This window comes from Penicillium crustosum (genome assembly GCF_028827405.1).
Source record: "Penicillium crustosum strain IBT 35664 chromosome Unknown utg000002l_segment0_segment0, whole genome shotgun sequence".
NCBI classification, from domain to species: Eukaryota; Fungi; Ascomycota; class Eurotiomycetes; order Eurotiales; family Aspergillaceae; genus Penicillium; species Penicillium crustosum.
In genome coordinates, this window is record NW_026623123.1 from 4,318,173 (window position 1) to 4,345,449 (window position 27,277).

The following is a 27,277-nucleotide window of genomic DNA, read 5'->3' on the forward strand; positions in this document are numbered from 1 at the left end:
ATAAGCTGTAGGTAATTATGCTTGTTGAAAAAGGGATCTAGACATTATTATGTCTCACAAATGAAGTAGAGACCCATGGGGCGTTTGAAAAAAAAAGGGACCCTATGAATTTGATCGACAGGAAGAAACGGAACATCTTATTGTTAGGCCTCAATTTGCGGATATCCACACCGAGAGTCTTTCCTGGTTTCCTTTCTACCAAAATATTGTGCTAGAGGTTGATGGCCAAGAGAGGTGACTCTTAAAGAGCATCCAGTGGCTAATTCAATAAAGGATTCAATTCCTGGCTCATTATACATATAAAAGTCTGATCGATGGGCTCCCAAAAGTGCGACTCGCGCGACTGGGCGATTTGGCGATCTCGCGACTATTAGATGAGCCGCTCAACTAGCGGAGCATGGCCGCGTCATGCAGTATCGTCTTTCCCGCCACCCCACTATTTGACTTTAACATAGTGTCTTTCTTCCACAGCACCCTGGACACGTTTGGCTCAGGGTATACGGCACAAAGCCAGAGTTGTCTGTACCTAAGGCCAGAACCCTGTTTTGGGAGTCTATATCACTAATTACACATTCATGGAATAGAGTGGGAAATAGGAAGCACATATAGGGCTCTTGATTGTGTGATGATGTTTATGAAGTATAATAAGCTCTTTCATGCAATATGTGATCCAGGTACCATAGGCCTTTGCAAAAGGCATAGAGAGACGAAATGTTAGGGTTTCGTCCTCCACTTCTTCTATATTGATAATTCTTCCGATGAGGAGAGGCTTAAAAAGCCACTAACACTGCGTACGAGACCCTTGATGGTGGTATTGTCTCTTGAAGAGATTCCAGATTATAGAATTTGGAGAGTTTCCACCATCTTAAGGTGATCACAATTCACCAGCGAGGATTGGTATTGCCATAGCTTGGCAATTCCATAGACAATCTCCTACGAACAAACTCGGCTTCTTTGTTGTTAAGGATGAGATCCTCAGTAGCATTAGCTCGCCGGACGTCCCGTGCACCCGCCCACTAGCACAGAACGAAGTTAATTGGAGATCGATTTTTGTTTCAGACTAATTCTTTTTTTGTTCTGATCTACATATTTCACATGCTATCACATGAATTTAATGTTAATTGAGATGTTTGGCAAGTTGCTTGGTAGAAACATCCAGATCCAGACACTAATAATAGAGATTGTTATAAGAAATCCACATTTCGGAGTTACCCGCAATATATGGACTTAATCTAGACTAGCGTACCACTTTACATTAAGTATATTTCTTGGCGCATATAACCTCATAAGTAGAGTATGTAGTTGCCTAAATCTTCTGAAGCATTCCAAGGTTGATTCTTCATACACTACGGAATACTAAAAATATACTAAAAATATACTACTATTCTCTTTGCAACAGAATGAAAATTAATCTTAGGAGCCTAAAAGTGGCTATTAACTCTATTTTCACTTACAATAACCATTTTCTACATATTTTCACAAGGATCAAAGTTGCAGAATATCTCCACGCCGGCACGCCCGAAAAGTCTCTGGTCGTGTCTCCGCACCTGCAACCAAGAAATTAGATATTTGAGATGTGGACTCTCCGACCCGCCCATAGCTGTTTTCACCATCAAAGAAGATAGCACACAACGAAAGAGAAGAGAAAGAAAATCCAACGTTGAAAGGGAAAGAGGTTGGTGTGGACGATACTAGATGCAAGAACTGTATCGTACCTCTATAAGATCAAGTGACATTCACGGGCTATCAAGCCGATCTTAAGAAATCTCCTGGATATATATATTGGATTAAATGACCACGAGCCAAAGCTCTCACCACCTCCAGCCGACCGGAAGATGGATTGATCACCCGAATAAAGGTTTCGTTTGCAAGTCAATGTAATCAAAAATTCATTCGTTCATTACACATAATCGTTTAATTCGATAAAGATCATTAACTACATACCAGGAAGGTATGGATTCATGTCGTACATTTCAGAACAGAGCCTTCGCGGGAGAGTATACAAGGTACTCATCAACCAGAGACTTCCTGAGACAAAAGAAAATGAAGGAAAAGACATACATCAAGATGAAGTCATGTCTCTAAACCGAGACAAAGTTTCGAACAAAGGGAATCACATCCGTAACCCATATTCCATGACACAAAACTGGAATTGAAGCATGATAAGAGAAAGAGGACAACGAAAGAACCCCTAGGCAAAATAACACTGTCCGACGTCAAGATCCACTCAGTATTCGTCCTCATGGCGGTGCCTCGAATGGCTGGTATGACGAGAACTATGAGAGTGCCCGCTGTGACCGCTATGGCCGCTATCACTACTATGTCTCGAATGGCTCGAATGGCTCCGATGACCGTGGTGGTGGTGGTGATGGTGATGATGGCGGCGACGGCGATGATGGTCACTGTGCTCATGGCCATGTTCACTATTATCGTCATGCTTGTTATGATCCTTCACTTTGTCCTCTATGAAGTTCCCGAGCAGAGCACCACCAATCGCACCCAGCAAGCCATGTTCTTTCTTATGGCCAAGGTAATAGCCCGCCACGCCGCCAGCGAGCGAGCCTCCAAACCCACGATCCATACCCCGATCAGTGTCGGTGTCTGTATCGGAGCGCTGTTCACCACTGCGCTGTGCATCTTCTGGCTCGGATACATACACAGCGGGAGGGTGGGGACTTGCGGGGGGGTGTGTACCGTGGCTGGCCGGCTGGATGGTCGTTGCTAGGGTTCAGTGTTAGCGTTGGTTCTCATAGTTGGGTATGTACCGTCTACTCACTAGTATCCCGCGTTTCCGGGGATTCTGTCTTGCACATGTTGGTATCCTGCCGGAGTCACTGGCCCAGGGTAGTCGGGCTGCCCTGTCGGCGTATAACTTCTCTCGGTGGAGGATCCATATGGCTCGGGTGCGAGGTGGTATGAACTTTGTTGTGGAGCATAGGGTTGGTTTTCATTTGGACTGGGTTGGTAAGGCTCTGATCCGGGGTTGTATTGCTCCGATCCAGAGTTATGGTAGGGCTCTTGGTTCCTGTATGGATCTTGGTTCCCGTATGGCTGCTGGTGGTCATATGCCGGGTATTGCGGCTGATCCTCTGGGGGATAGTAGCCAACCCCGCTCGGCGTAGGCGTTGAGTGGGGGTTGTAAGTATATGGATCTGCCATGATGGAATACGTCAAAGAAAACTTGTATCAAGAACAGGAACACGAAAAGGGGTTTACGTAGCTATATGTAGCTAAGGTATGTCAGACAGATGACTTGTAGGGGGCCTATACATGGTGCGGCTGACCTGCCCACACGACCCTGCCCAGGTGGATCTTCCGGATCTTCCCAGGTTTGGAATGCACTTTCCAATCAGATATTGATCACTTGCTTCTCTGCATAAAGTGAAGGGATGTACCTTCTAATACATATTTCTTTTATTTTTTATATTTAGGAAAATATGTTCGGCAACTGATATTGTATTGAGATACGCCAGTTTGACCTGGAATGACAAGATGTGAAAGAAACAAAGCTGAACACGGATGAGTCGGGGTATTCCGGTGAAAATCGAAGAAAAAGATGGAAAGCATGGTGTAATAGAGCTGGCCGTTAGACGTTCGGGGTCACATCGCTCCTCAGGGCGATGGAAAAATGCAGAACAAGAATTTGCGCCAAGCTGTGGCATCAAGACACAATCCGGAAAGGGAAAAGAAAAAAGGTGAAAGGAAAGAATAATGGTCGGCCAAAAGTGATGCGCCCAGCACATTCAAAAACATCATGGCCTTCATTGCCATGCAAGGCGGTCCGCCTATCAATACATGGTTTTAGTTTCAAAAGATTCATGCACACTTGGTTACACTGGACTCTAAATGCCACGGGTCGAGGTCGAGCTGTTAGTCCGCTGTGACATCCACTTCACAAGCATATCGTCAAGCTGATTGTTCATCTCCTTGAGTCTCTTGCTTTCCTCTTTGAAGAGACGACCTGTGATTGGGTGGTCAGGGCCAGCGGGAGGTACATTTGATTTGTCATGGACAATGATAAACAAGTCGCGAATGTCGTTTTCTTCGTCCATGTATGATCGTAGACTGGAGTCGCTCCACGTTGGGGTGTCCACAGAAAGGGTGTCGACCGAGGCGGGGGCAGCCGTGCTACCCTTGAGGTAATTAACGTCCTGTCCAGGTGATGATGGTGGGGATGGTGGCGAGAGAGAGCGTACTTCTCGAGGAGAGGCATTATTCGTTGAGCCGCGAGCGCTCATTGGGGAATAAGCCTCCACAGGAGAAACATTGACAGGCGACTCCGACTCATCTCCAGCCACCAGCGTAGGGACAGATTTCTGGGGTGGAGATGTAACGGGCGCGGGTCCAGTCGTCGTGTGGCCTGGGGCATCGGGTCCTCTCCATTGAGCTTCACTAGATGGTCGGTCAACAGGCGATTCCAGGGGATCCATGGATTCACGCGGAGTAGCAAAGGGGTCCTTGGAAGGACTCGATTGGCTGATAGGCGATTGTAACACAATGTCACAGTCTTCGTAGCTGCTTTCTCTTTCTTCTTGCAGTGGCACCTGTCGAATGCTTTTGTTGCCTTGACTCTGGTTAATGGCCTCGTTGCCCCTGGCGAACTCGGCCATCGTAGGATCAAGGACTGGATCAACCTTCATGATTCCTGGGGGCTGCTTGTGTAGCTTGTTGTTCGAGCTTTTCTGGGGCTTGGAGGGCCTCTGTTGTTCGGGGGACAAAGACTTTGATGAGACAGACTCCAACGAAGTCTTGGGTTGGGGTGATGTGCGGGATGCCGAGTCTGCAGAAGATCTTTCTGGATCATCAATGTCATCTTTGCTCTTCTTGCGCTTGAACAACCCGCTGAGCATCCCGGGTTTCTTGTCTTTTCGCTTCTTCTCTTCTTTCTCTTTGATTTTATCCTGTGAGTTAGAGCCCTTCTCGATCGATTCAAAGCTCCCACGAGGCTTCACCAAAATGTTAGCCAACCGATTTTCGGATAAACCCACGATGGGAAACATACCTCTTTCCACTCAGCCAAGGTGTTTGTACTGCTTTCATCGCGAATATCGCGCAGGAGATTTGGTGTGAGAGAAATCTTCTTGGGCTCGGCCGTGTCGTCTTTGAAGAAGGAATCGGTGTTCCGTACAGTGCCATTTCTGGATCTACTGACGGTGGGTTCTGCTTTGTAAAAGTGAGTTCCAAATACGATCTGAGAGCATTTTAGTTGAGTGTGTTTACCTTCGGCCTCAAAGAATTCTTCACTAGACGGGCGTCTGTCGGAGCTCGAACGCTGCAAATCTTGCTTCTCTGAGACGTTTGCATCGGCATGCTCTGTGGGGGTTTCTTTCTGGGCTTTGGGCCTAAGAGGTTCCACGACAATATCCTCAGCTTGCTCTTGCCCATCTTCCTCTTCTCCGTCCAGAGTCTCATCATCGTTGAAAAAGTCACCGTGTTCGGAATCATCATCCGTTGAGTAGTCGACGTCGGAGGCGTCGATGTACGTCGGGGCGCCGAAGTTGACGGTCTTCGCATTCCGACGGCGCATAGCCTTTTTCAGAGGATTCTTCGACTTTTCATTATTGTCACCCAACATGGTCGCAGACAGATCCACGTTTCTGTGTTTATTCAATCTGGCAAGCCTTTCCGTTGGTGTTTCGATGTGTTCCGCAGGAAGGTAACCAATGCTACCGTCTTTCACCACGCGCACAAGCCACCAGTAGCTGTTGCTGTCATCGAGAAGAACCATAGTATCACCCTTTGCAGCATTTGCTTGCCCATCGACCGTTGCGACGAAGTTATGAAGCGCATATACAAACTCAAAATCGATATCCTCTGTATAACATCAGCTAACGTCCGGTTCATGTGCATAATCCCTGAGAGTCCATACCATCATCGATAGAGGGCGAACTAGAGATTTTATCCATCATATCATCGTCCATCATATCGTCGCTTTCGCCGTCTGCTAGGTCGCCATCTTCATGGTCGTATTGATTTTCATCCTCATCGTCCTCCTCGTCATCTGGTTCTCGATACACTTCCTTGTCACCGCGGTATTCGTGATTTTTGTCAGGTCCGCCGTTTACCTCCGCTTGCAAATCTTGTTCGGCATGGTGAATAGAAAGTTCTTGATGGGGAGCAGGCCGGCCGCTCCCAAGAGGATCTGGATGTTCGGGTTGTTTGGTATGATCTTTGGCGGAAGGGGTATCGTGATCTTGAAGGTCCAAGGTATCTAGAGGTGGCGGTCAACACCTGCAAATTCGAGCCAATTGGCCTCACGCCAGAAACATTTGACCTACCAGCTCGGATCATCTGAGGCCTAGTCATGTTGCAGTGTAAATGAGTGTGGTATCAAGAGAAATGGGATTGAAACAAGTCGTGAGCGCAAGGAGTGACTAGCGATCGAAGAATATGAATGTTAGAAGACAAGCGCGGGACAAAATCAATGCGCAAGCCTCCAAATCTCCTGTATTCAAGTAATACACGAATGCTAGACAATAATAATAAAAAGCCGACCGGGGGTCGCGGGCACTTGGTGAATTGGTGTGAATGAGAGACAGTGCCTTGAATGAGAATGGTGGGGGCTGGTCTGCACTTCGGTCCAGCACGGAGGTCGACACAAGGAGAAAGAAATTACTGCCAGAGCGACAAGGCGAAAAACAGAAGGAGAACAAGAAGGGAACAAAGAGATGTCAGCCAAGGCGACGTCGAGTCTGAATAGTAACTCCTTTCACACCTCCAAAAGCCAAAAGGAGGTATCCCCAAACAAGCGCCCCTTGCGCGCGGTTAAAACCATGACTCGACCCCTGAACCCATATGCGGGTAATAATGACCGACTAGTTAGGGCTTCTTATACTGGCCGTTGTCTACTCTGTTATAATAAATATATAAGTATATTGGGATTTTTTTGGTTTCCAGGCTGTTAGAGTATAGATAATTTCTCTTTCAGCACTCGAAACTCCGTACGGAGTATAGACGACACAAAACACTGTGGAGAAACAATCAAAGTGATACATATGTAATAATTACATAATTCTCCAAAGGGGCCCTATTCCATGCTGTATGACCAACTAGGAAAATTAGGGCCAGGGCTGCTATTTAGTCATGTGATTTTGAGTATTCTCGTCATCATCCGAGTTTCCCCGGTTTCCTTCCCCTCCCAGTACCAGACTACTTGACCAATACCTCATTTTCTAATCCTCCCCGACTACCTATCTTTGTACCCACCGTGTTTCATCTCGATTTTTGTTTTGCAGAATCAAGTTCAACCCCTTCTCGATTACGACTTACTTTACTTCACTATCTCAAACGTTCTGTCTCCACTTTTAACGCCATCACCCCACAATAACATCCTCAACGACCGCTATCGGGAAGCATATCGAACAAAAAAGCCAAGCAGGGGGTTATATAACCCTACTGCAAGCCCATCACGGCTGATAATACGACAATTTCTGCCTTCTGCGTCTCGTTAGGGCATGGAACATAACGAGAGGGCCGGATTGGCAAGTGGATTGGCTGGTTTAAGGATTGAAACGAACTTTCATGAACGGAACAAGCCCAAATGGGAAAATGAAAACGCTGGGAGGAAAGCGACAACAGTGGGCGATGGTATCGAGAGCGATCACACCAATCAATCTCATGATTATGCGCGTCGCCACGATACTGATGAAGACCGCAGTTTGATAAATGATCTACACTCAGCGACCCCTCCCATCTCCGTCCCTCGCCACGATGAGCAGCATCACGCAGTCGATGCCGACAACTTCCCGCACAAGCCTGATGGCATGCAGGGGTCCCCCCTCGACAACTACGACAGCTATCTGCACACTCGTCGACCTTCGATCTCTTTCAACCCGAAGGTCTCTGTGGACTCCGGTAACCAAATTCCACTGGAAGAGCCACTGTCGATGGGAGATGTGAAAAACCGTCCACCGCAAAAATTCGAGTCCCGTAGCTCTGGGCTCCGGAATGCTCTTTCACAAGATGATGAGCATCTCGAACGGAACCGCGAGTCCCCGAGCTGGAGCCCCAAACGATCTCTGGATCGGAGTTTCCCGACCGGAGAATCCCGAGCCCAGCCCTTTGCAAGATTTGAGAATGGCTCGACCGCAAGCCCAGAACTCGGTCGTCCGACTTCCCTGACATCGCAGTCGACAGTATCTCCGGTCACAGACGAGGTACGGACTCCTCCCGATTATTCCAGCCACACGTTGCTGTCGCCATTTTGCGTGCCGTCACCAACTCAATCCTTTGCATCGCCTGAAGACCGTAGCAGCTCTTGGTCTGGAGGGATCGCAACACCCTTCGGCAGCAAGCGCAGCTCTACTCTTGATCGCAGCAGCAGTCTTCGGAACTCCACCCGGCACAGTTCTCGACGATCGACTAACTCGAGCGGCAAGTCGCCCGCCAGTATGTTTCTTTCCATGTGGAACAATGTTGAAGAGCCTGCTCCGCAGCCCGATGACGAAGGCCAGATGGTTGGAGACGACTATGTTCTGGGGAAGCAAATCGGTTTTGGGGGGTTTAGTGCGGTAAAAGAGGCATATAAGGCCGAAAAGCACGGCGAAACCAAAAGACTTGCCGTGAAGATCGTGAAAAAGCAGATTACAGGGCGAAGCGAACACGAAAATGACCAAGTGCAAGCCGAGTTTGACCACGAAGTGCGGGTCTGGCGGTATCTCAGCCACCCACATGTATTGACGCTCGATGCCGTGTACGAAACAGATTACGCCACGTTTTGCTTCACCAAACTTGCTATTGGTGGCACTCTCTTCGACCTAGTCCGCCAAAATCGGTCCGGTCTAGATTCGCAATCAGCGAAGAAATATGCATACCAACTAGCTTGTGCAATCCGTTATCTGCACGAAGACGCCCATGTGGTTCATCGAGATATCAAACTAGAGAACTGCTTGCTCGATCCTATTGAGTCTGCTGACGGCACGACATCTTCGACGTTGGTACTGTGTGATTTCGGAATGGCGGAATGGATGTCCATCGACAACGGTGGCGACTCTCCCGATCCCTATGAGGATGCCGCTGACCGACCCCCGCCTCAACAAATGGGCCCTGCAGGATCCAGTACCAGTGTTGCGGGTAGTCTGGAATACGCATCGCCCGAACTGCTTCAATCAACAAACGGTGTCATTCACCCTTCAGTTGATGTCTGGGCCTTTGGCGTTATCATCTATACCATCATTGTCGGCTCACGGCCTTTCCAGGACTCTTTTGCTCCTCGCATACAAGCAAATATCCTCAGCGGCACCTGGGATTGCAATGCCGTATTGGCTGACACTGTGGACGGCCCCCTTCGCCAAGATCGCCAGCACGCCCTCGACCTGATCCGCAGGTGTCTTGAAATGGACCCCAACAAGCGTTTGAGTATCCGCAGTGTCCTATCTTCGCCCTGGCTACGAGAGGTTCATGAGGCAGCTGAACCCTCGCCCGACACTGTGTGGAGACTATGAGCAAAGCTCGTTTTTTTCTTCCATTCGGCGATTAGCAACCTCATAGCCCGCCTGCCCTTATACCCAAATTCCAAGGCAGATGGGACAGGTGCAACTTTTTAACGTCAAATTTCCTACGATGTGATGGCACTCTTTTCCGGCGCCGAAGATTCAACAAGCGCCGATGCCCTCGGGAGCCTTTAAAATCACTATGATACCCCGTTTGCTTTACTTTGTCTTATTGCTTTTCTCGCTTTGCTTCGGCACAAGACTATCAGCGTGTATGTGCCTTTTCTCTTTTGTGTTTTTCCACAATCTATTCACAATATCCCCTCGCGGCGCATTCTTGATTTTTGCCTTTTGGTTTTAGGTTTGTTTGGTTGGGTTCTGGCTTAGGATTTGACATCACGAGACGGACGATTATGATTTACTCTTACGGCAGACATGGCGTTTCATCTTTTATTGCCATTTACTCGAATGTTGCATGAGCATTTGTCTCTTCGGTTCTTTGCTTTATGTGGTTAACTTAGCTTGATCACTTGCTTTTACTAGTGTAATTTTATATTTGCGGATCTCTGATCTCTGATTCCTGCTTACCGATCTCGCTTTCTCTTGTCTACTCAATTTGATGAGACATCTGTCCGGGTGGTTGGCCTGTCTTGATTATAGTACAAAATTAGGCTATGTATTCCATTTTGCAATTCACAAGATTAATCGCTCGTATAACCTGTCTGGCTCAAAGTGATACTAGGCACATTTTGTTTCAGATAAAATTTCGATATCTTCTTAGGATGTGCTTTTCGGTACGTTTGATATGTAGAAGGACATATACATCCATATAGATCACCGCATATTATCTCTGTTTCAACCAATTACTATTCCCTTATGGGGTAGCTCAAGAATTGGGTGGAACATCTAAATCCCTTTTTGTTGTAGGGATCAGAATAAATACATAATATAGACATGTCGGGCTTTTTAAAGGTCTGACGTCGAGTCCCTAAAGGTGGTTCAAAGCATAAAACGAACAAACTACTTTTCCATGTATGTATGCATGTAATGAATGCGTAAACCTCGAGATGGTTGTGAAGATCTCTTAGGAGAATAGAAAAGAAAAAAAGGCCGAGAGGCATCTAATTGCAAAGCCTAACATATCCAACAGAACATATTTATACATATACAGCAGACCAGTCCAAACCAGCCATAAAAAAACAGTGCCAAAACAAACCGAGAACCGGAGATCAAATATGAGACGCTCTCCAAATCCTCTCAAATCTACCAAAGCCTATTCTCAGGCAGAACCTTCTCCTTCTTAACACCAGCAGTAGACTTTCTCTCCTCAGAAGAGCGGAAGAACAAACTGGGTCCCTCAAGCGGCTTAAGCAAATGCGAAAGATATCCCCGATGCGCAGGATCACGGTAATACTCAATATCCTTACGCTTCGTCGGATCCGGCAGACGGAACTTCAATTGCCGGTTGTTGACCACGGTCCTCCACTTCATCCAGGATGCCGTAGGCCGAACCCCAGCGAGTTTGTAGAGCTGCTCGGAGCCACTCTCGCGCGCCCACGCAGTAGACAGGAAGCTGTGCGTTTCGCCGTCCAGGATACGGCGGATGGACGGCCGCGTGTAGTAGCGGGTAGTCACTGAGCCGCCGGCACCCTCAATAGCCGCGATGGCGGATGCGGAGACGCGCGAGGCAACGACGTGAATTGGTTGTTTCAGGCTTTCGGCGCCGTCGCCGAGGATCTTGAGGCCATCGATGGGTCGGCTGATGCACCCGCTTTTGTAGAGCTCTTTTAGTGTGATCGGGTGTTTGGGGTTGAGGCGGCCTTGGTCGATCCAATATTGGACACGGTCGAGGTTGACGGTTGCCATGTCGACGGAGAAACTGGATATGGAGAAAAAGTATTGATTAGAGATGTGGCTTTGGGGGCGTTGGGGTGGTTGTTTTTTTTTTTCAAGGGAGAACCACTTACATGTTGACGCCGCCGCGCTCGCCGTGCACGATAATATCCTTGGTCTGACCACCATTGAAGCCCGCTGGGACTTTGCCGTGCTGACCTTGACCCTTGTGACCACGACCAGAGGTCTTACCCTTGCCAGAAGCGGGACCACGGCCTCGACGGATGCGCTTGTTGTAGGCAGTCGGGTTGTCGGCGAGGGAGGCTAGGATGGAAGCATTGCGGGTTTGCTGGGATTGTGGGAGGAGGAAGGCGAGTGGGGAGGCCTGTTGGAAGGATCGGGCAGAGAATTGTGCCAGCTGCGTGGGCAGCCCCATCAGCCGGGGAGACATGGTGTGTGATTGTGGTTATGGGCTCGGCGGTATTGGATTCACGGGTTCGGTGGTGAGTTTCGAGATCTCTGTCGGGGCGGGTTATGTTTGATCCGTCTCCGGGATGGCCCTAACTACAGAATGATACCAAGGTCAACCTGAGCACTGAAGACTAAGTTGCTCCTTCGGCTTGTTTGTAAGGATATTAGTCATTTTGATGGATGAATCAAGCATGGATTTGCTATATTCTATTTTTTGATATTTTTATTGGTGTAATTTAGCATTGCCGGGTAATTGGGTTACTGCATGTCTTCAAACTCGAACCCTTGGAACTGTTGCTACCCTCCACTACAATTCTAATATTATAAAATGAAAAAATCGGTGTTTTGAGGGAAAGATTACCAGTTGGTAAATCTGAATTCATATGCTGCAGAGCTAATGCTGAGTCTGCTGAAGTAAAACGCCGTATGTATGCAAAATGCAATAGGAACAGTACACTGCCGATGTGTTTTTGAGGCACATTCGACGGACATGGGCGAGATTAAAGTCAATAATAACGCCGTAGATGCCATCCCCGAGGTTGATCTCGTCCGCGGGGAGGCGAAACCCGATTTCCTTCTAAAATGGAGCGCCGAAGATATGCCAGATACAATCGTGAAAAAAAAAGAGGAAGTCTGTGCAGTTGGGAAAGGAAGACAAGCAAGAGAAGGGGATAGTAAAGTGTAGTAAGGTGTACAGCGAATGAGATAATTTTCTTCTCGTGTGACGGGTCGTGGCGCGGTGAAGTCATAAAACTCAAGAGATGAGAGTAGTAAAAACACGGGTACAGAATGCTTCAACCGGAGTAACCGGTGGGTGGGTAGATAGGGTGTAGGTAGGGAGCTTGGCTCCACGCCTCAGGTTGGATGTAGGGCAGCAGGCCGGTCTTGCGAGAAGTGTTACCCTTTCCAAGCGGCTGGTAGTGCATATGGTCAAACGGAACATTGCGCTGCTGCTGCAGAGAGCTCGACGGCGGTGGAATCAGCAAAGTGTTAACGGAACGCACGGGCCGGTAAGGCGAGTTGCGGTTGGCGAGGAAGAAGGAAGGAGAGAGATGTGTCTGCGGGGTGTGGACGGAATAGGCTGAACCGGCCGGCGAGACAGTGGCAGAAGACACGCCAAATGGGCTCTGGTGGTGCCGGCCTAGCTCTGGGAGTGAAGGGGTGGTGTACACGCTAGATGGCATCGGGGGCACGGAGAGAGGAGGGATCTGCTGCCAATTCGCAGGCCGATTGTAGATAGGAGGCATAATAGCTGGAAGGTGGGAAGGTGCTGTAGGAGGAAGCGTCTGAGGCGCGGGATAGGAAGTCGGAAGGGAAGTCGGATGGTGAGGAGGCGGAAGACGAGAAACGTTCATGGGTGCCACCGGGGCAGAAGTCGGAGTCAAGACAGGTGGCAAGGTGGGCACCGTGTTCATGGCAGTCACCGGGACCGTCATCGAAGGTGCAGATGTGGCGGAAGACAGCGCAAGCCGCTTGGTCGGATGAAGCTCATCACTCTCGTCGCGGCTGCGTTTCCGAGAGCCTCCCGTCGCAGTCTCACCGCCTATGTGTTGTGACGGCAGCGAGTATGGCAATCCATTAGGTGGCATATACCAATTGGGCTGCGACTGGGGTCGGAAGGCATCGGTGCTAGGCGACGGCAACTTGGACGATGGCGACAGTGATTGCACGCGGGGAGGCGAAACACGGAGCATGGCGGCTGACTCGACGGGTAGCATCGAGGCCTGGTTGAAATAGTCACCGAAGAGTCCCAGTTTGGTGTGCCACCGGGACCATTCGTCCTCAGAGGAGAAAAGATCGTAGCGAATGTTGCTCAAGAACTCGACCTCCATAATGTGAATCTCGTGCACCGCAATACCCGATACCTCAGCCCATGTCTTATTGGTGTAAGTGTTATCGTCGAGGTCTGTTGATGAGTCAGCTATTTTGTCCAATCAAGTCCAAGGGCGGTGAATCCGATGAGAACACTCACATTTATTGCCGAGCATCAACGCAACCGTCATTAACCGAAACTCGCTGCCTTTCTTGCCCTTGACCCCGGAGTTGAACTTTTTCAGGCGGTAGATAAACAGAAGGGCCAGTAGGATAACGTTCTGGCTGACTTGCGTAGTGGAGAGAATCGTGGCAACCCATTTCTGAAATCCGACGGTGGGTACGGCTTCAGCGACCAGGGAAGGAACGGGGTGTTGGCGTTCCTCGATGGCTTGCAATTTTGAGGTCTTTTCGAACCAGAAGAGGCAAGTCATCTATTTTAACGAAACATGAAACGTTAGCTCGTGCCATGACATCACTTCTAGTATAGGGAATTCTCACCTGAGCTGCAAACTCGGCCAGGCTGCCCTTGCTGTTATTGATGGATGAAGGAATGCGAAGTTGCGACCCAGTTGCACCATTTGACTTCTTTTGAGCAGTTGGTTCCGTTGCGCAGGCTTCTTTGATCGGGTGGGTTTGCGGTTTCATGGCCATCATGGATGAGGAAATGGAATCGAACTGAGGGCGCGAATGGCTGTAGAGGTGAGAGGGCATCCCATTCGGTTTCCCCCCATATGCGATAGGTGGCATGGCATTGTAGGTGAGGCCTGTCATATCGTGAGGTGGGGTTGGTAGACCGTTCCGAATGGGAACAGTCCGAGAGGATCCCGATGTTTGGCTCTCAACGGCCTTCAACGGTTGATCCTCAGTCAGGTCGATAGTTGGAACTCCCAGTGTCGAAAAGGAGGAATGGAAGTCCGCAGTGGAAGACATAGGGAAAGAGTGAGTGATGGACAGAAAGGTCGACACATGGAGTTTTATTTCTTTTCTTTTTTTTTTGATCAAAGCAAATAAAGGCGTCGGCGGAGAGAACCGAGGAGTTTCAGTGACCCATGTTCTCTCTATTAAAAGGTGCAAATAGAGCCAAGCAATAGACAATAAGTGGTGAGGTTCCTGCCCAATTGGAATGCAATCAAGGAGGAAAGGGTAGAGATGTTTTATTCCAAGTGAGGGAAAAGTGAATATAGACCTTTCACAGGGAGTTTGAATGATGTATATAGAGTAGCCACGATAGGCCCATATAAGGAAAGTAGTGATAAACCACAGAGATCCGGCTGCTCCACTCAGAGATGAGGAAAGAAAAAAAAAATACAAGAAAATGCAAAAAATAATAATAAAATAAAATAATAAATGTAGTCAAGGCATCATCTCCATTAACCAAGTCCACAGTCCACCCCATCCGGAGAAAGCGATAGTGGCCATACACAGAGTTTGACCCGGACGCAGGTCCAGGTTGATCCTCCTTTCTGGGCTCGTTTGGGTCCGGGTTTAGTCTATCTCGATTTGGAAAAAAAAAAAAAATTAATAATCTAATAATCCAATAATCCAATAAGGTAACAAGGTAACAAGGTAACAAAATAATCAAAGTGGAAATACCGGTTGATGTCAGAGCCACGGGGGTGGTCAACAAGTGGATGCAACTAAAAAGGGCAAGTCACAGAATGTTTACCTGGTCCCGGCCTCACATTTGCAGTAAAATGAAGTTGACCGAGCATAGCGTGGGACTAGTGAAAGCGAAAATAAAATAAAATAAAATAAAAAGTAACCCCAAAAGAATTTGCTCAAAAGGAAAAGTAAAACCCAAATCAAGTTGAAATCAAAAGAGAGAGAAGGGAGGTTCAATCCTGAGACCCATATCAGATCCAATAATAAGTCAGGTTTAGCGTCAATAAATTACAAACCCGTGTTATGCGAGGTGAAGGGCTGTGAGGGTGTGCAAGCATGTAGGTACGCCTCCGTCCTGCAAAGAAAAAAAAGGGCTAAAGGGGGGTTGCCGGGAAGCGCGGGGCCTAGGGAGGTTTGAGCACAGTGGCTGGGTGTACTCCGTACATAGCACTCCATACTGGGAAAGGCAAAGGAATGAACCAAGAAAATAAAAGTATAAAGAAAATAAAAAATAAAAAATAAAAAAGAGAGAGCCAAAAAAAAAAAAGGAAACCAATAATAAGAGAATGGAAGATCAATTACTTGGTTTAGGCGAGAGAGAGAGACCAAAGAGAAACCCAAGAGAAACCAAAGACCAAAGGGAAGATCGGGAGTCTCGGTAAGAATGGTGCATTCTTATGTAAGAAGGCAAAATTACTGGGAATTGGACCAATTAGAGACGAGAATATGTCAAATTTACACGTATACTGTAGTACTACCTAGGAATGGTCCACTAAAAGTCTCAGGCCAAATTTCTCTTTTCTCTCTCTCTCTTTTTCTTTTTCTTTTTTCCTATTTTATTTTATGTTAATTTATCCCGTGTACGACCGGTCCACGGTCCATGGGCTTTCGTCTGCTTGCTTCCAGCTCATCACACCTGTGCTCGCGTACTCCCCGACTTGTTAGCCGCTGCCAACAGGTCATTGGTTCATTGGTTCATTCTATTATGGGTTTATATGGACGGGTTCGGAGATAACTAATTATTTAGTACTTCGTATGTTCGCGTCTTTTCGTGTTCGAAAATCTTGGTCTCATCCCGCGTCTCCCCTGCAGCCCACTGTTCCGGACGACTTTCCTGTTTATGATTCAGGGGGTATCTCATCATAATTACTCCGTACTTCGTACAGTATATCCCAGTGATGGACCAATTTGATAGTTCAGGAGCCTCGGGGGAGGGCCGGAATCCTATCCTCTGATTCGTCCGGCTTTTATGCACTGGGCTTCCCCAAGGTATTTTTGCTGCCTCCTACAGTTGGTTACCACATACCTACTTTGGTAGAAAAGTACTGGTACATCGGTATTTATGTCCCGTCCAAACGCCCCTGTGTTAAGCCGAGCCTAGATGGGCACATGAGTGGCATATACGGAGTACTCCATACACTGTTGTTGGCCCCAAGTGAGTAGAATTGGCTGTTTCACTCAAAATACTGTGACCTATCTAGACGTGACAAGCCTCACGTAAGGTGGCATATAGTTGCACTTGTGATCTAGTGCAGTAGGCTAGAGAAATCTCAGTGCAACGGGCCTAGATTGGCTGGAGGAATTGGAATCCATCGGTCACTCGTGCCGCCTCAACGGTCATCCCTTGGAGAAAAAACCGAGACTGTGCCTAGAAATGGGCACACCCCTCGCAAACTATTCTGTAAAAAGAATTACGGAATTGAGTGACATCCCGGTACCATGGCATAGAGGAAGTACGGAGTACTACGGAGTAGTCCCTTGGGGTATGTCCACACTCTTTAACAGTAAGCACGCACGGAGCACACACCATTCAGTGGACATCTCCCTTTAGACGCATGCAAAAGCATCCAACGTATTGAACTTCATCCCTGAAAGATCATCGGACTGTCACAAGAGACACTTGGGTTTATCACATCACCAGTTCACATCCGAAACCAGGCAACTTGGGTAACCTCCAAACTTGACTAGGGACGATCCAAGTGTGCTATTTTAGTGGCAAACCCACGGTCAAGCTGAGAACCAGGCGCCGGGTCACCAAATCGTGGACCTTCATAAAAAGGAAATAGTTGATCGGGCGAAATTACAAAAGAAAAGAAAAGAAAGAAATTGCTCTCTCTCTCTCCACTTTCTTGGTTTCTGAGCCACCGCCACGGAAGATGTTTCGTTTCTAGAACCCCCAGACAGAGAAGGTGGATTTGAACAAGGAAAAGTCCACTGTGTCATAGTGGCCCATCTTGTCAGACGATCCATGCTGTTGATGGTTTAAAAAAAAAAAAAACCAATGTCGCTTTGGTGTAAAGGCGACTACTGATTGGCGAATTACAAGAGTGACCCGTCTTTTACTATTTTGGGCCAAGGGTGTGTTCACTTGTCACAGTCATACAGAGAACAAAAGAGAAGCCCAGCCTTGGAAGTCAGCATCAAAGGTGTTTGACTCGGAGCTTTGCCCTTTTGTTTCCGCCCCTTGATCTACATTCGCTTTTATCTTCTCTTGGTGGGTCAGAAATAAAAAAAAAAGGAGTTTTCTAAAATGAACTCTTTAACTTGCCATCCCGGTTGCGGCACTTCATTTCGACTTGTGCACAATTCCCGACAGCTCCACAAGTTACCTATCGCCTTTCGCGGGTGAGATTCCTCGGCACAGTACTACCTGCAGAGTTCACCTGGGCACCGCCAGGCTTTTACCGACCTTTTTTTTGTCTCTAATTTCTGTACAGAAGGTGTGGGGGGAAATATATGAATATTTAATTGCTTTTTTTTTTCTATGGGAAAAAAAAAGACCCTCCCTTGGAAAAGATCAGGTCTGGAAGTATCACCCCCTGCCAATGGTCACTCTTAGACAAGTTGTACCTTCAAACCTTGGCGCATGCAGTTGATTGCGACCGCTATGATCATGATAGTCTCTTCCGCAGAGTCATAAATTCCAAGGTGCATCGTCTACTGACATCTGTGTGTCGACCTGATGCACACGGAACCCCATCCTATCATGGAAATCATCCGAGCTCACATCCTCGACCTTATGTCCGAAGTACCGCCATCACGTACCAGTCCATGTACAGTCATGGGGCACTTGGGAACATCTCCGCACTTGTGCGCAGCACTTTCCACAGAACCACACATCGATATTGCCTCTTGATTGGGACTAAAGATCCAAAGTTTCCGGTACATGTCTTAATTACGGGCAGATGCTCCGTACGAGAACGAAATCTAGAATCTATGGTCGGGGTGCCCAGGTGGCTGATCTAAGTTAGCAAAGCTGAAGTCGATCACACCAACTTACGTTGTAGTCCTATATTGTATTATGTTGTATAATCTCCCTATACAGGGTAGTTTCTACTATAGTAGAATGATGCAAAACAGATAACCCGCTTACTCCGTACTCAGTGACTACCACAGGATGTGCCCTTTGTGGCTCTATTACGCGTTAATATCCTGACACCTTCATCATTACCACGGCGGGGCTTGGATTTCGGTACAAGCCCTCCGCGCCCGGCATCAAGTTCCTCTACAATTTTAAATTGCTTGGAAATATTGTGGCATTTAATTTCAATTTAATTTTTCTTTCTTACTTTTAGGTAACCTATCTGATGCGTCAGTCGCAAGGCCAAAAAAAACCACCCCCCTCCAAATCTACACTTTGCGAAAGCAAAATAAAAAATACTCAGGATCTCTCTCAATGCCGTATTCAATCACCTTGCTGTGCCTCTTACCCGGCAAGGCTCCTTGCATGTTTCCCATCCTTGCGGGTCCCTACAAAGTACTGAGGGCAACGTAGATACTAAACAGTATACAACATAGAAATCCTAGGTCATTGCCTCGATATCACATAACATCACAGGTAGTATTCTGGTTTTGCTATCAATGCATGTACTATCTGGGATTTTCTCCGCTCTCGCAACCTTGTAATGTGTGGGTTACAATTATCTATGTCATTGCGGATTATCTGCGGTTTGATGCGCCCGGGGCTACTATACAACATACATTTTGTTTTCGGTTTCAATAGCATAAGGCTGCTGCAATTAATTTCCTCTTCCTAGCGTCTTTCGATCCACTCCCGGGATGAAGGAGACGGCATGCAAACATCTCTAAAGGGGATCGCCACTTGAACCGGTCGAGGATGGAAGGATCCTCTTTGTTTTGCCTCGGGGTTAATTCTTACTAGACCCAACACCCAGGTGGAAGTTAACGAAATTAAATTGGGGACTCGAAATTGCAGATCCGGTCCTTTGGGCGTCAATTACATCGTATAGATTGTCACTACGGAGTAAAAATGTTAATATTAGATAGTTTCTCTATGACGTCGGAGTCCGGAGTACAACATTCTAAACGGAGTATATTGTATGTGATATACGGAGTACAGTACCTAGGTATGCCCTTTGAAGTTGTTCTGTGGGTGAGACCGCTTGGCACCCAGATCCATGGATATTTCTAGCGCTGCAGTCTCACGATGATCAGATCCATTTTACCCAACTGCACGCCACCTATAGGGTTGCCTTCTCTCTCCCGAGCAGTCACCGACAAACTGCAGCAACCTGACCTTGACCTCGACCGGAAGCGCACACTTTGTCAAGGGCAGATGCAAATGGGCTCGGGCACACGGGGCCGTGTGACAGAACGAAGTCATCTTGAGCCATCAGTTGATGTCTTTTGAGGCTGATCTCCGATTCCAGACTTCAGCGCCCCCCTAGAGGGGCCGAATGTCAGAGGTACTCCGTCTTCGTGGAGGGGTTGGACGAGCCCACACAACCCACATGCTCAAAAGGTTTCAAAGACAGAGCAAGCTGAGGGGCAATAATCCATCATTATGTTTTCTTTTATTTTTTATTTTATTTTTTAACTTTTTGGCCTTTTGCTTGACCCTAGCTAGCACTTATCTCGGAATTTGTCTAGATTGTGCGAGGCGCCCCGAGCACATCACAAAGCGCTGGTTTCGGCGCTGGGCGCTGAGACTAAGAGGGTCTTGAATCTTGACATTTTTGGAGTGTACATCAAAAGACTGTTTGCTTTCGTGATTTGACTTTGACGGATTTCAACATCTACCGCGCGTTGACTCAACGGAGCCCTGCTCGGGGTAATCGATACTCTTGCCCCCCCCGCTCGGTGGCTTATGGATGGTCGTGATCAACGATCAATGCGGTACTGCGTACTGACGGTGTAGAAACTAAAATCCGGTGTCTGTTCCAGTTGAGTCGACTCTCTACCATCATACAACGTAATCAGATTCCAGAATCATTACAATGTACTCCGGACTCGGTGCACATGTCAGTATAAAGTGTGGGGAGACATAGGATCTATTACGTAGCTTTGTCTCAGGGGGTCGCCTTGAACGTCTAAGATTAGTACCTAGGTAGTTTTCGATGCTTAATAATAATACCAGGTACATACCAAGGTAGAGGAAAGCATTGGTCTCGAGAGTCTAGAGCTCCGATAATAATAATACATGCGTAGCGGTCACGACTCGACGATCCCAGTCGGAACACCAGTCTACACTTCCCGGCATCCGATCCAGGAAATAAATTATGAAATAACCTTGGAAATTATTCTGCCTTAAAAACTACCACTTAGCTTTGTTGCTGTGAGTGGTGGAGCAGTCAACGCGTACAGAATCTGACTTACACCCTTTCTTACTATGGAGTATGGAGTATAGTACAAAGTGTACGGAGTACTTCGTACCCAAGATCACATCAATGATATCCCGTCTACATCCGGGAGCCACTTCTTGTTTTCACTTTTTTTCGGAGTTTTTTTTCGAGGGAAATGAGACTAACTAAAATAAAATAACCAAAGTGTTTCAACTGAAGTAAGCCGTCCTATGGGAAATGGCTCGTCTTCCCCGGTCCAAGACGTGTTGCAATGCCAGGTACAGTCCCGAGCTGGGCTTATTTCCAATCTTCAGCCAGTAACACTGTACGCTCTTGTATATTGTAGATGTGAAATACAAATATCCAATAATACCAGTGCCAACATGAAACTTCAGAAAAGAAAAAAAAAAAAAAAAAAAAAGAAGAGTACGGATGTACGGCAAAAGTAACCTTGGGAAACCTCACATTGTCACTTTTTTGGATTTTATGTGGATCGGACTACCCTCGCCTGCACAGCGCCGTGGATGAACAGCACATATGTCACAGTCATCGACATCTCACAGATCGAATCACCGTGTTTCGAGTATCCTTTGCAGATTCAACTTTCCGAGGTAAATGACGAGAATTAACCGTGAAGATCCAAAGACCTAGAACCAATCGCATTCGAATTCGCTCCATCATCATCATTCACTGTGTCTCCAAATCTACAAAGTATACCACTTGGAATTAAATCTTTGACCTCCCGGGGTTGGTGGCTGACGACGCCTCCTTCCAAGGGCTCCAGGCAGATTATTGAGACATGGTCATGGCCATAACCAGGGAACACAGGGCAGTGGCGGGTTTGTGCTTTTGGCGTAACCGCTCTCTGATCCTGTTCTACTCACCTTTTCTTCTCTTCGGTAATCGCGGGTTGAGGGCAAATCTAATCAAACTTCCAAGGTTTCTTTGTTCGCCGTCGAACTTTCTGCGGTGACGGGTTTATTCAATCGTGCTATTTCTGAACCCGACCAGGGTTTTGCTGGTCGGAGCATTCCTTGGACTTTGGCGGGGTTGTGAGCTGCTGATGACGGGCCGCTCACAGCTTTGCCTTGGTATTCTTTTCGTTTGCCTGGAGTGGAATCGACTGGCCTGAATGGGATGCACACCATGACATACTGTGGATTGATTCCTCGTTTCCGATTACCACAATACGCCGTCGACTAACTAATACAAGGCTATTCTCATGTGGTCTAGCCTTGCTTCAAAAATGCGAGGAATCTGATTAACGTCAGCCCAACCGATGTATTCGTTTTTGAATATGCGTGTCTCTCTCTGTTGACAGCACGTGGAGACCAGTTCCTTCGAGGCAAACTGCGATAACGAAAGTTATCTTCTACATTGTTTGCATCACAGCGCCACAGCACAAATTGAGCCTTGCAGTTGACTCGAGAATAATCAACCAAGAAACCAGGGCTTCGTGGGTGAGCAGTAGTTCTCTACAATGCCATTATTGGGTCTGAAAGCTTGATGGAGTCTGCCTTGATAATTCAAGCGATGCTCGCCTCAATTTCTATCTGATATCTACTCCCCACCCAGTCATCAGACTCATTAAACCCAGACAGTGCAGATCACTAGTCTGTAAAATGGAATATTTGATCATACTCGTTGATGTCAACTCTTGATCTTGATTGGTATTTTAATTCTATATCTTGTGTCTTCAAACCAGCGAAGGCTCCCTGTCGACAGACTCGAGTCAACAATATTCCACCATCAAATAAATGCATCCCATGCACCCGCAGACCCAAACGGTTAACGCTGATGGAAGCAAGCATGGCAGAAACAATCCAACAGATAAGGCGAAATCCCAATAACATACTACCTGGGTCTACATCTATATTCTACCCAGAGATACAGACACGAAGACAAAGAAGCACCTTCCTAACATCACGATTCGGCCTCGCCATAGCTATAATGGAAACTCACATTTCCCGGCTCCGAAATATCTTATGAACTGACTGGCTACATTCTGATGTCGCAGTGCGGCTATATGTATAGTTCCTCCCGTAACACCGGCAAACGGACCCCATGAAGATCCAAGGCGATGTCAAATCTGACTAGACAGGGCCGATTGGGGGGGGGGAAGGGAAGTACAACGCAAGATATTTCATACACCAATCTGAGCCGCATCCTGCATCCCTATCCCTTCAATACTCTTCGATGAAAATACGATACCTCGTCCGACACGGAGACACCGACATACCCAACCAACCCAGATGCAATCCAGATGGACGCGTAGACAACCAAAGGCGGAGCAAATAATCAGCAGAAGGGGGACTTTATGCTTGTACCCGCATGAGAACACACAGGTACACTCGTCAAGCAGGGTTTCAGTCTACTCAATAATAGACAGTCTCTGCAGTTACAGGCTCCCAGCACTGCTTACTTGCATACTCTGTGGGCGGATAGACGGCCATTTACTAACGCCGTCATGTTTGAAATCCGTCCAGGCTATCACTCGTAGATACGTCTAGACTTTGTTCAATGTTGCATCTAGGTTCTGCTGTTCCTAGGCTTGTAATGCTGGATGTATTGTGTTCTTTTTCTGGCTTGGGTCGGGGGCCGCGGATTTGTCTTCATATATAAAAGAGCTTGGGATCCCCGTTGGATTGTATATTGCACTACGCATATCATATTACATCCAGTCAACTTTTTGGTCATTGGGTTGCTGGTCTTGTGTTCATGCCGACGTCGGATCTCACGGACGATATCCCGTGTAGGTTTAGACATGATATTGTCCTGTTCTTATCACAAATTTAGCATTGGTCTTCATATCTAAGGGTCTGTCACATCAGACCATGATGTCTCGGTTGATATCCTAGGTTATGCGTAATACACATTATCTTGACACTCTGGGGATCTGAGGTCATATGGCATCCTTTTATATGCCTTGGAATCAAAGGACGGCCCTCGTGGACCCTTTGGGTGATATGAGCAGAAACAAACATATTGGTGCAAACACTCAATTGACCAATGAAAAGGAACTGCTGGGTGAACTTATCACCTGGGCATATTATGTAGCTTACACTTTGAACAGGATATATGATGCTGACATCACCTCATACTTTTCTTAGCCTCACTTATACTCACACATTTGAAGCACCGAGACTTCTAGCTACTAATCCCCGAGCCGATTTTCTTTCTGTGATGCGTCATATCGGAGCTGATATCGAATCCCGAATGGAGACGATAAAGACCGGGAGTCCTTCCGATTGATCACATCACGAGTACAATTAAGCTCCAACGATGACCGGCCGATTTTGGCCGACGTTTCCTGTATACAAAGTAGTCAGACCCATCGGGATTTCTAAGGTTAGATGGAAGAAACCGGACCAGCGATGAGAGTGGAGCTTCGAACTTCCCCGGATTTTGCCATTAGATAGCTTTAGCGCGGATAACGTCAGAGATTACCATATTCATTCAGAAGTGGCTACTCCGTACTCCGTATAGAGAGAGACAAATTATGCGGAATAGATATGCGGGTAATACCGGTTGAGAGTCGGAGAATGCCGTAAGTCTTGGGAATTGGGGGGGCGGGGAAGAAAGGGGGAACATTGTAAGGTATGGGTTATTGTTGTAGGATTCGAATATCAATTCAAAGATCATTGAAGATAATCTCAGAGTTGCACAATTTTACCCCAAAACATTGACCGATAGACCGAGTTTGAAGTTCCCCGGTTAATTTCTCCTCACCGGGAGATTGCTTGTCCCCTCAGTTCTCCAATTTTCTTGTCTCCTCTTTTTTTCCCTTTTTTTTTTTTTTTTTTTTTTTCTTTTGGCTTGTGATATTAACCAATTAGGCAGTTATTATATAGTCAAGTTTTTATATATTATACATGTTATATATGTTATTAGTTTAAAAGGTGAGAGTAGTATATATATATATATACTAATCAAGTAATTGAAATAATTGAATTAGTAGGTGAAAAAAAGTGATAAATGTACACAGTACCTAGATTTACTGCATGAAGCACGCAATCAGCCAAGTACTGTATACATGGCCACCCCCTTTGGTCCGGGTACACCGATTCGCCCAAAGCAGCAACGCAATGATGGAGCTTATCAAATCTTTTTTTTTTCCTTTTTAAATTATTCAGTCACCCTTGACATTTCATCCTATTTGCATTCCCTTTGCTACCTTTGGTGCGCCCTCTCACAATGGCTGGCACCACGCTAGCAATTCGCAAGATGGCTCCGTCCATCATGCAGCTATCGTCGATGACGCGCAGGTCGATGTCGACATCGCAGCTGGCCCTTCGCGCAAAGCCCATGCGGTCTACCAAGGTTTCCCAGTCTGTCTCGCGTATCGCTCGTCGTGGCTACGCTGATGCTGCTCCTTCGCCTGCCCCGAAGCCCAAGAAGCGTTTCAGAGCTCTGCGTTGGGCATGGCGGTTGACCTGGCTCTCTGCCATCGGTCTGACCGGTACTGTCGCATACAGCATCTTCGAACTCCGTCAACCCCCGGACCAGGCCCCGCCTGACCCATCAAAGAAGACTCTGGTCATTCTCGGTATGTGTCGGTCGCGATTGTTGATCCCCTACGGTCTAAGCCGAAGTGTCGCTAACGCGACTATGTTCGTTCAGGAACTGGCTGGGGCTCCGTTTCCCTCCTAAAAAAGCTTGACACCGAGAACTACAACGTTATCGTCGTCTCCCCCCGTAACTACTTCCTTTTCACCCCCTTGCTGCCCTCATGTACCACCGGTTTGATCGAGCACCGCTCGATCATGGAGCCTATCCGAAATATCCTGCGCCACAAGAAGGCCAGTGTCCAGTTCTACGAGGCCGAGGCCACCAAGATCGACTACGAGAAGCGGATTGTGTATATCAGTGATGATTCGGAAATTAAGGGTGATATCTCGCACACCGAGGTTCCCTTCGACATGCTTGTGATCGGTGTTGGTGCCGAGAACGCGACTTTTGGTAGGATCCTCTCTCGCATCTGGAACGATGCATTTTTGGACTAATTTTGTGACGTGTAGGTATTCCCGGTGTTCGTGAGAACTCCTGCTTCCTGAAGGAAGTCGGTGACGCCCAGAACATCCGCAAGCGTATTATGGACTGTATCGAGACTGCCTGTTTCAAGGATCAAACCGAGGAAGAGGTCAAGCGTCTGCTGCACATGGTTGTGGTGGGCGGTGGCCCCACTGGTGTTGAATTCGCCGGTGAACTGAAGGACTTCTTCAACGATGACTTGAAGAAGTGGATTCCCGAAATTAAGGACAACTTCCACGTCACTCTCGTCGAGGCTCTCCCCAACGTTCTGCCCATGTTCTCAAAGCAACTGATTGACTACACCGAATCGACCTTCAAGGAGGAGGAGATCTCCATCCGCGCCAAGACCATGGTCAAGAAGGTTACCGACAAGTACATCCAGGCCGAGGTGACCAAGCCCGATGGATCCAAGGAGCTTGAGACCATCCCCTACGGTCTTCTCGTCTGGGCCACCGGTAACGCTGTCCGCAGTGTCGTCCGCGACCTCATGTCCCAGATCCCCGCTCAGGCCGAGTCCCGCCGCGGTCTCGCTGTCAACGAATACCTTGTCGTGAACGGTACCGAGAACGTCTGGGCTGTCGGTGACTGCGCCATTGCCAACTACGCCCCGACCGCTCAGGTTGCTGGTCAGGAGGGTGCCTTCTTGGGCCGCCTCTTCAACACCATGGCCAAGACCGAGGCTCTCGAGAAAGAGTTGGAGACCCTCTCAGAGCGTCAGTCCCAGGCCAAGGGCGCCGAGGAGCGCAACCAGATCTTCGACGAGATTCGTGAGCGCCAGAAGCAGCTCCGCCGCAACAAGCAGATCGGTCCCTTCCAGTACTCGCACCAGGGCTCCTTGGCCTACATCGGTAAGGAGCGTGCCGTCGCCGATATCAGCTGGCTGAGCGGCAACATCGCCAGCGGTGGTACTATGACCTACTTGTTCTGGCGCAGTGCCTACCTGAGCATGTGCTTCAGCAGTAAGTTTCACGTTCTATCCAACACTGATTTGAGATTCACCACTAACATATCATCCAGCTCGCAACCGTGTCCTTGTCTGTGTTGACTGGGTCAAGGCTCGTCTCTTTGGTCGTGATGTCTCCCGGGAGTAAACATCTCCAACCGGTTTCGATGATCTTCTGTAATATTGCCAGCCATACTACATTTTTCTTTTGGTTATTAAATGCCTTTCCTGGCACATTGACTGTGCAATGTATCCCGCTACGCCCCCCCTTATGCCATCCCCCACTATCCTTGTCTTTATCTTTCTTTGCACTTGTGACCGTGATAGACATATCCATTTCCCGTCTTTCCTCTTTTGACACACTTTTGGTGCTGCATTTGGTTCCGGCCAGAGACAAAAGCATTAATTCGCGTCTTCTTTATTTCTCTTCCGGTTTTTAAGACTGTACTGTACGCTATAGGAATATATAGACTGGGTCTGGGATTGTTGTATTGAATCTGTCATTTGCAACTATGAAGTGTTTTTTCTCCCTTGGATAGTGTAGCGCTATCACACTGCATGTTTGGATT

The 27,277-nt window shown here is 47.6% G+C and overlaps 7 protein-coding genes across 7 annotated transcripts; 3 read left to right on the top strand and 4 right to left on the bottom strand.

The window, feature by feature from the left end:
• Nucleotides 1–2,227: 2,227 nt before the first annotated feature.
• On the bottom strand, nucleotides 2,228–3,159 carry N7487_005152 (uncharacterized protein; the record flags this gene model as incomplete). The annotated part of the gene is made up of 2 exons (XM_056872899.1): nucleotides 2,228–2,699; nucleotides 2,777–3,159. The coding sequence occupies 2 exons, from the start codon at nucleotides 3,157–3,159 to the stop codon at nucleotides 2,228–2,230; spliced, it is 855 nt and encodes a 284-aa protein (XP_056730619.1).
• A 683-nt stretch (nucleotides 3,160–3,842) lies between these two features.
• Nucleotides 3,843–6,306, bottom strand: N7487_005153 (SH3 domain-containing protein; the record flags this gene model as incomplete). Its single annotated transcript, XM_056872900.1, has 5 exons — nucleotides 3,843–4,946; nucleotides 5,003–5,160; nucleotides 5,221–5,814; nucleotides 5,870–6,211; nucleotides 6,279–6,306. 5 exons carry the CDS (start codon nucleotides 6,304–6,306, stop codon nucleotides 3,843–3,845), a joined length of 2,226 nt encoding a protein of 741 aa, XP_056730620.1.
• Nucleotides 6,307–7,454: 1,148 nt separating this feature from the next.
• N7487_005154 (serine/threonine-protein kinase) lies at nucleotides 7,455–9,443 on the top strand (the record flags this gene model as incomplete). The annotated part of the gene is made up of 1 exon (XM_056872901.1): nucleotides 7,455–9,443. The coding sequence occupies one exon, from the start codon at nucleotides 7,455–7,457 to the stop codon at nucleotides 9,441–9,443; it is 1,989 nt and encodes a 662-aa protein (XP_056730621.1).
• A 1,251-nt stretch (nucleotides 9,444–10,694) lies between these two features.
• N7487_005155 (mitochondrial 54S ribosomal protein uL15m) lies at nucleotides 10,695–11,715 on the bottom strand (the record flags this gene model as incomplete). Its single annotated transcript, XM_056872902.1, has 2 exons — nucleotides 10,695–11,310; nucleotides 11,399–11,715. 2 exons carry the CDS (start codon nucleotides 11,713–11,715, stop codon nucleotides 10,695–10,697), a joined length of 933 nt encoding a protein of 310 aa, XP_056730622.1.
• An 814-nt stretch (nucleotides 11,716–12,529) lies between these two features.
• On the bottom strand, nucleotides 12,530–14,502 carry N7487_005156 (uncharacterized protein; the record flags this gene model as incomplete). The annotated part of the gene is made up of 3 exons (XM_056872903.1): nucleotides 14,049–14,502; nucleotides 13,708–13,981; nucleotides 12,530–13,641 (listed from the first exon to the last, which is right to left on the bottom strand). The coding sequence occupies exons 1-3, from the start codon at nucleotides 14,478–14,480 to the stop codon at nucleotides 12,530–12,532; spliced, it is 1,818 nt and encodes a 605-aa protein (XP_056730623.1). The 5' UTR covers nucleotides 14,481–14,502.
• Nucleotides 14,503–18,138: 3,636 nt separating this feature from the next.
• N7487_005157 (uncharacterized protein) lies at nucleotides 18,139–18,288 on the top strand (the record flags this gene model as incomplete). Its single annotated transcript, XM_056872904.1, has 1 exon — nucleotides 18,139–18,288. One exon carries the CDS (start codon nucleotides 18,139–18,141, stop codon nucleotides 18,286–18,288), a length of 150 nt encoding a protein of 49 aa, XP_056730624.1.
• Nucleotides 18,289–24,861: 6,573 nt separating this feature from the next.
• Nucleotides 24,862–27,053, top strand: N7487_005158 (uncharacterized protein). The gene is made up of 4 exons (XM_056872905.1): nucleotides 24,862–25,280; nucleotides 25,355–25,693; nucleotides 25,753–26,724; nucleotides 26,783–27,053. Exons 1-4 carry the CDS (start codon nucleotides 24,929–24,931, stop codon nucleotides 26,854–26,856), a joined length of 1,737 nt encoding a protein of 578 aa, XP_056730625.1. The 5' UTR covers nucleotides 24,862–24,928; the 3' UTR covers nucleotides 26,857–27,053.
• The last annotated feature ends 224 nt before the right edge of the window (nucleotides 27,054–27,277 follow it).